General features: G+C 34.8%; 2 protein-coding genes across 2 annotated transcripts; one reads left to right on the plus strand and one right to left on the minus strand.

Moving 5' to 3' along the window:
* The first annotated feature begins 4,670 nt into the window (after positions 1-4,670).
* LOC140820917 (signaling peptide TAXIMIN 1-like) lies at positions 4,671-5,275 on the plus strand. The gene is made up of 2 exons (XM_073181299.1): positions 4,671-4,899; positions 5,022-5,275. The coding sequence occupies exons 1-2, from the start codon at positions 4,781-4,783 to the stop codon at positions 5,143-5,145; spliced, it is 243 nt and encodes an 80-aa protein (XP_073037400.1). The 5' UTR covers positions 4,671-4,780; the 3' UTR covers positions 5,146-5,275.
* Positions 5,276-5,564: 289 nt separating this feature from the next.
* LOC140820916 (senescence-specific cysteine protease SAG39-like) lies at positions 5,565-7,025 on the minus strand. Its single transcript, XM_073181298.1, has 2 exons — positions 6,587-7,025; positions 5,565-6,449 (listed from the first exon to the last, which is right to left on the minus strand). Exons 1-2 carry the CDS (start codon positions 7,023-7,025, stop codon positions 5,860-5,862), a joined length of 1,029 nt encoding a protein of 342 aa, XP_073037399.1. The 3' UTR covers positions 5,565-5,859.
* Positions 7,026-7,511: the final 486 nt, after the last annotated feature.

Below are 7,511 nucleotides of genomic sequence, written 5' to 3' on the forward strand. Positions count from 1 at the left end.
TTAGATGATTTATTTAAAATGCATGTGTAGCCAACTCGACTTGCTTATTTAGGAATATTTCACCCTACATGTGGGGGCAGTGCCCCCATGTGTAGATCCAGAGTCCAGATTTAGCCACAAGTACATGAGGTCCACTATTTTTTTTTTAAATCACAAATGTGGCTAAATCTAGACCATCTAAATCCTGTGGGGACAGTGCCTCCACAGGTAGGATCGAACGAACCCTTATTTATACTAGTAAATTTTAAAAGATGGAGCTGAATTAATTAAAAAAACAATTGTATTTTTGGTAATGTATATTTGTCACAGTCCAATGGTGAGCAATATATCCAAGAAAACCATCCATCTTCTCCGTCACCTACCCAATTAGCCTCTCAATATAATTAAAATTATACTAAAACTAAAACACTTTTTAATGCTTAATTTCATATTAAACTTGCTTAAATTTATGAATCTTGAAGTTTGATTTGATCGTGACATTTAATCACGCTTCACGCTTATCTTAAAACCTTGCAAAAAATATTCCAATTTCATTATACCTTAATACATAGCAAGTTATATTATATCAATATTTTATAGACGATTACTAATAAACCGTATTAGATTTACATAGATATACGAGTTATTCATTGAGAGGTGTGAATTTGATCTTACATTAGAGTAAAAGCCCTCACCCGGTTGTATAACAAATATGTAGCATCTAATATATATATATGATAATAAAACTCACATATGTTATTGTTTTATGTAAACATTGAATAAACCTCAGTCTACAAATCAGACTAATCAAGTAAATCATATTAGACATATCATGTATGATAAGGTCGTACGAGAAAGTGTTGATAGGAGAATTGAACTCCTGATTATTGATCAAACGCTCACATATTACTCGGACACTACTCTGGGCAATAAATATGGTAATATCTATTGTAAAAGAAGTATTCTTTCTTCAAACTAGCACATGCATGTGTTGTGTGCTTGTAGAATATATATTTTTCAAAACTTATCTATTATTACAGTGTTTATGTAAAAATTGGCTCACTGACGTAGAATAAAAGCCATATAAAATTGCCAACGGTGACATGACACTCACCAAAATGCAAAGAGATCATTTTGCAATTAAGAAGAAGTAAAAAGATGTCGATGGGCATTATAAGATGTGATCCTTCGTTCGATATGTAATCCTTCATTCGAGATCAAGTATATAATTGAGCAAGTGAAAGAAAAATTTTAATGCACAATCTCATATATGAAGATATGACGAAGTTTGCAATGTATGATGGTTTATAGTAAATGAGAGAGCTATGTGCAACTACTTTCAAAATATAAAGGTACCATGGCCAAATACAATTTTGGAACAATTGTGGAGTGGAACAATCTCACATCAAAAAATCGAGCGATAAAAACATTGAGATATGTTTTTTGTGATTTCAAGCAGTGCATAGATAGATTTCGACATTGTGGCAAAATAATTAGTGTTGATAGTACATATTTTTACACAAAATATAAGTACAAAATGTTGATCACTATCACTCTGGATGCAAACAATCAAGTTTTATTACTAGCTTTCGCCATAGTGGATGAAGAAACATCTGACTCGTGGAAATGGTTCTTGCATAATCTCGGCCAGCACGTTGTTTGTGATGCAAATGATGTGTGTCTAATTTCTGATAGGCATAAGAGAATTACGTCAGCAGTTGATGATGTACTGTATTTTCGACCGTCACATGGTATGTATCGTTGTTGTTTGAGACATGTATGCTCAAACTTTCATGCCCCGAGCCCCGTGCTCGCGCCTGCGTAACTGCACAATTGACCCCTATAGCAACTACTTCATATTCGTCCTCGTTTTATGAAAATTATTAATACAAGTTATTATAGAAATCCATTGTAGCCCATTATATACTCATTTTAAATATTTAATTTGTACTATGTTGTAAAAGAGGTATCACAATTAACCCTCTTTCAGAACGCAACGTTCTCGTCATGGTCTGACCCCTCGATCCACAGGCGCAGAGAATCTAGATGTGGCTCCTACAGGTTCAAGAGGTGACTCCCGTAATGTAACACTTTGCCCCGTAGGTTCAAGATGTGGTGCTCATGCATGTAGCACTTTGTCCCGCATAACACTTATTTCTCGGTGTTCCTTGCCGATGACCGGCTCTGATAACACTTAAATGTCACGCACCGAGATGCATAGCATGAACATCGGCATTGTTCTTGAAATTTAATAATTAAATTGACCGAGAACACTGAATCTTAACAATATTTTTATTCTAAAATAACTTTATATTCAACAAATAATTTGTCTTACAATCCAATGACAAAAACAAAACAATCCCAATGTTCAACTTATTCAAATGAGTGCCAAATACACAAAGAAATAGTAATTTCCTAACCGAATCAGTTGATTCTTGCTCTTCTATCTCATTCTCATCTGAATGAAATATAAGGGGTAAGTTATATGGTCGTCACTCAGTAATTAGAGGGAGCATATCTTCAAGTTTAAAAACAATATAATATTTTTACATATGACCATATCATATCATATCATTAAAACTTATTCACAAGTAGATCTAAAACAGAAAACAATACACATCGAATATCTGGCTTAACTCCCCGGACTGGATCATAAATATTTGGCTTAACTCCTAGGTTGGATCATAAGTATCTAGTTTTACCTTACTAGAAAAGTTCACAAACAAGATCATGACAATAACAAAATGTTTGTTGAAATATGTTGTCATGCAATACATCATATATTTAAACTTAACATGCCATAAAGATAATATTATAAACGTATCAAGAAAATGCACGTTCCACTTACAATATTCTGCTAGTATTGAAATCAAGGTTGACTGCAAGAAAACTTGAATCCTTTCAGGGAATATTTCACCCTACCTCATGGGGCACTGCCCCCATGAGAAGATCAAAAGTCCACTTTTAACCACACATATGCGGGGTCCACCAATTCATATGCAGGGTTCACCAAATTCTTTAAAATCAACGGCCCAGATCCTGTGGGGACACTGCCCCCACAGGTAGCATCGACAAGACCTTCAGATGGAACTTCACGTTCTTTGTAGAGAGGGAGAGAGAGAGAGTTTTAAGAGTGAATTATTTTTTTTGACGTATAGTGTAAAATGAGAAGAATGAAGGGTTATAAATTTTATAGGATAAAGTTGGGCCGAGATTATAATTGGGCTCAAGGGCTTGGGCCTCACACAAATTTTAATGTTAAGTTCAAATATGTGCATTTGAAATATTTATACTGGAAAGCGGGTATGGAACACTAAATTTGTAAATTTGAAGTGACAATAGAGGTAATCAAGGACAATAACATTTTGGTGCAAAGGTATTTGGTTGGAAGTTCCAAGGAGAAATGGAGTCTAACCCATGACGGTAGTTGGAGTCATGATGTGATGACGAACAACATATCAGAGTGCTTAAACAGTGTGTTAAAAGGTGCTCGTAGACTTTTTATTTATGCGACTGTACACTTGACCTTTTAGAGGTGCGTACAATACTTCATTGAACATGTCACAAATGTCGTCATATGGTTCAATAAAATCAACCATGGCCAGATTATGCATGTCGAAGTATGATGAATGTGCAAGAAGATCGAGCGAGCATTGTGTTACGAAATATGGTGTAGGAGAACAAACGACTTCGGTTGCAACTACAGGAAGACCAAGTCCTGGGAAATATGTGCAAGTGGTAAAATGTGAATGTTCGTGTGGTAAATGGAAAATTTTTGACATCTCATGTTCTCATACTATTTGCACTGCTAAGTGCTAAAGGAATTTGCTAGACCCGATAGCACTTGTGCAATCATGATATAACATGTCTGAGCACTGAACAACATGTGGAGGAAAATTTCAACTTGTTTCAGATGAATGATACTGAGATACACACATGTTTTAGTTGCATCACAACCCCGTCACACGTGAAAGAAAAAGAAGTGATAGAAATAGAAGAGCTCGTTTGAGGAATGAGATGAATAGACCTGTAACCAAAGAGAGACAACAATGAACAAATATTTAAACGTGTCACAAAGTTTAAATTTGTCAATTTCATTGTTTATTAAATTAATATCATTCACAAATAATTGTTTGATATATTTTTATTTTGGAAACAACATAAGATTGTCGTATCTGGAATATCGATGATTGAAGAAGAAGAGGTTGTCATAATAGTTATGTGTTCATTTGATAATTTGTTGATGTTGCTTCAATTTTCAACATTATGTATTAGTATGTGTTTCGTATTGTTGTTGGAATGATACAATATGTATTGTGTTTTGTTGATATGTCATGTAACTAATAATATTATTTATTTTGTTTTTTCATTTATTATTATTATATATTATACCTTTCATTTAGTTTGAATGTTAGTTATTTATTAGTTGAATACTACTATTAATTACTTATATTACTTGAAATACTAGCTTAAATATATACCATGTCATATTTCGTAAGTCGAATATCTTATTTAGGTCATTTATAAAAAAATATTATTTTTTTATGTTAAGAATATTATTTTTTATTACGAATATCGTTAGGATTGACCCTTCTCACAGATAAAGATTCGTGAGACCGTTTCACAATATATTTATTCAAAAATAATCATGTCGAGATAAGATAATAGACAAACGCGTTTTTAATCATCGTCGATTCTATAATTTAATTTACTGGGAAGCTTCGCATTATCCGTCCACAACCATATAGTTTCAATGTTGACCCACACGCGTTCTTCGAACAAAGATTGAGATTGCAGAAATATGTGCTGCAGTTGTGGTGAAGACTGCCAATGCCGCCCTTTGGGATTTCTGTTGGGTCTTCCATTCGCCTTCGTCGCCCTTCTTCTCTCCATAATCGGAGTCGTCATCTGGATCGTCGGGTACGGTTCCCCCTTCTCTATCTCTCTCTCTCACACACACACGCAAGCACGCCCCTCCATTGATTTGATACAGATTTACTTCACTTTTATCGAGAGATTTTTGATTTTGGGGGGAAATGCAGAATTCTGCTGAGTTGCTTGTGCCCTTGTTGCATCTGTGTGACGGTGATCGTGGAGCTGGCGCTTTCGCTGATCAAGGCTCCGTTTTCGGTGATGAAGTGGTTCACAGAGCAGATTCCTTGCTAGTTTTCATGTAAATTTCGGATTTCACGGTTTCAATTTCAGTTGAAATTTATTGTTCGTTTCATATTTGATTTAGTTTGGATTTATAATCACATTATTAATATTTTATTTTATAATTAAGTTCTTAATATTATATGGCTCGTGTATATCTTGTTTTTGCGAGGATCATTCTTCCACACACTTATAATTATAATAAATAAGTGAATTTAATTATCAATATTAGTGTTCGCATATTCATACCATTGGAATAGTTTACCAAATGTTATCAAATTATTGAATTTCTATCTTTCTTTTTTTTTTTTTTTTATGAATGATGATATATTTGTTTACAATTTTTAATATACAGATAAAGATAAATAAATAAAATTGAGAATTATACAAGTATTTTTGGTGTTTAAAAATGTGATACAAAGTAATTACTCTAAGACTCCCATGTTTTTATATAAATAATATTTGATAACACTTTTTCTTGTAATAATATAGGTATTATGTCTATACTTTATTCTTGTAAAAACTTTTCTGTATTCAAATTTACTTTTAAATATGTAATTCTTTTTCACGTGGCATTTTGTACCGTTAATTGAAGTAAAATTGTGGAATGCATGTTGGAGAGTTGGACGAGGAATCACATAATAATGTCTTATATATTACATAAGATTTGACATAATTAGAGCCAAGTGTTTCACGAAGAAAATCAAGATTTGGGATGTTACATTTTTAAGCAGTTGGATAAGAAGCTTCCATAGCAATACCACAGAGACCCTCTGAAGCAGAAATTCCCCTTTGCATTCTAATATAGCCACTCTCTCCCCAGCTACTTCCCCAAGAATTCTTAACTAACCAATACTTTGTACCGTCACTAGTTTTCCCGTAACCGACTGCGGTGACACCGTGGTCTAGATCGGTTCCACACTCTCCTGTAAATACCCCGCTCGAGTAGAATTGGAAGTCTGATCCACCAGCATCGATGGCTACGGATACAGGTTGGTGTGCCACCGCTTTTAGCAATGATGACTCGCTATTGGCTGGAACGTCCTCGTGTCCTGCTATCTTCGCGACATGGGATGATTCTTTTTGAGTGTTGCAGGTGCCGTCTACTCCTTGGTAGGGATAATTAGATTCGGTTGTCAGTCCCTTGTTTCCCATGATGTATTCGAACGCATAGTCCATGAGACCACCACTGCATCCCTGGTCTTCACTTGTGTCACAATCCACGAGTTCTTGTTCGGATAGTGAGACTAGTCTCCCTGTTGTGAGCTGGTTGATTCCTTCCGTTGCTGCCACAGCAGAAAATGCCCAGCAGCATCCTGCATTTTTAATTGTTTCATGAGAATCTGTTTCTTTGAGAGAAAATTTTCTACCTAAAAACATGGTATTCATCGAGAAAAATGAAAGGCGGGATTAGTCGATGTTGGCTATGGCCAACTGTTTTCTATTCACTGACCACATTGGCCTTGGTCCTTGATGCCTGTAACAGCTCCCCTCTTTCTCCAGTCCACACTCGGCGGAACTGCGGTCACGTTAGCATATTTGAAAGATGAAACTTTTGGTAATATCGGGTGGGAGCCCCTTTTGTATCCATTTCGGGCTGCCTGAAACTCCTCATTAGTCAAATCAACAAACTTGTTGATGCCAAGTTTGTAAGATCGAACTCCAGCTTCATTGAAAGACTCGATGTACTCCACGTTTTTCTCGAATATTTTGAATCTTTCCGCCTTCTCTGAGTCATCCCTGTATACACGTCCATATTGTGCCATCCATCGCTCATGTCTCTCGACCATCGACGACGCATGAGGCACCGTGCGCGCCGTTGCTTGATAACCACACAACTGCAACATAAAAAGAGAGGCAAGAACAAGCTTCCAAGTGTAGGTGATGGCCATTCTTGCGATCGAGCACTATATAAAGTTTGTTGATTTTTTGATTTTGAACTCTTTAATTTGCTCATTTTATAGAGTTTGTTAAAGTCCTTAGAAAAACCGGCAAGTTGATAGACATATCACAAAGTTGCGTGAACGCTGCTTTATCCAATTAATTAATTTGTGTCCTTTGTATACTTCTTTGTTTTTTGGATGCCAAAACCACAAATTCGTAACGACAAAATGTTCTTACATTTTTCGGCTTTTAGGATGATGCAAATTACTCTATAAATATAAGAAATATTTGATTAATCATTTAAGTAATAATTTGCTATTTTATACATTGAATTTACAAATTAATAAGAATTCATTTCCGTGTGTATTCTATAATTAATTAATTACAAATGCATAGATTCATAGAATATGAAATTATATGTACTGATCAAATTTATAAAATCCATAGAATATGAAATTATATTATTTGACACACAAAATTATTCAATATCAATC

This window comes from Primulina eburnea, unplaced genomic scaffold (assembly GCF_022965805.1).
Source record: "Primulina eburnea isolate SZY01 unplaced genomic scaffold, ASM2296580v1 ctg291_ERROPOS245047, whole genome shotgun sequence".
Lineage (NCBI taxonomy): Eukaryota > Viridiplantae > Streptophyta > Magnoliopsida > Lamiales > Gesneriaceae > Primulina > Primulina eburnea.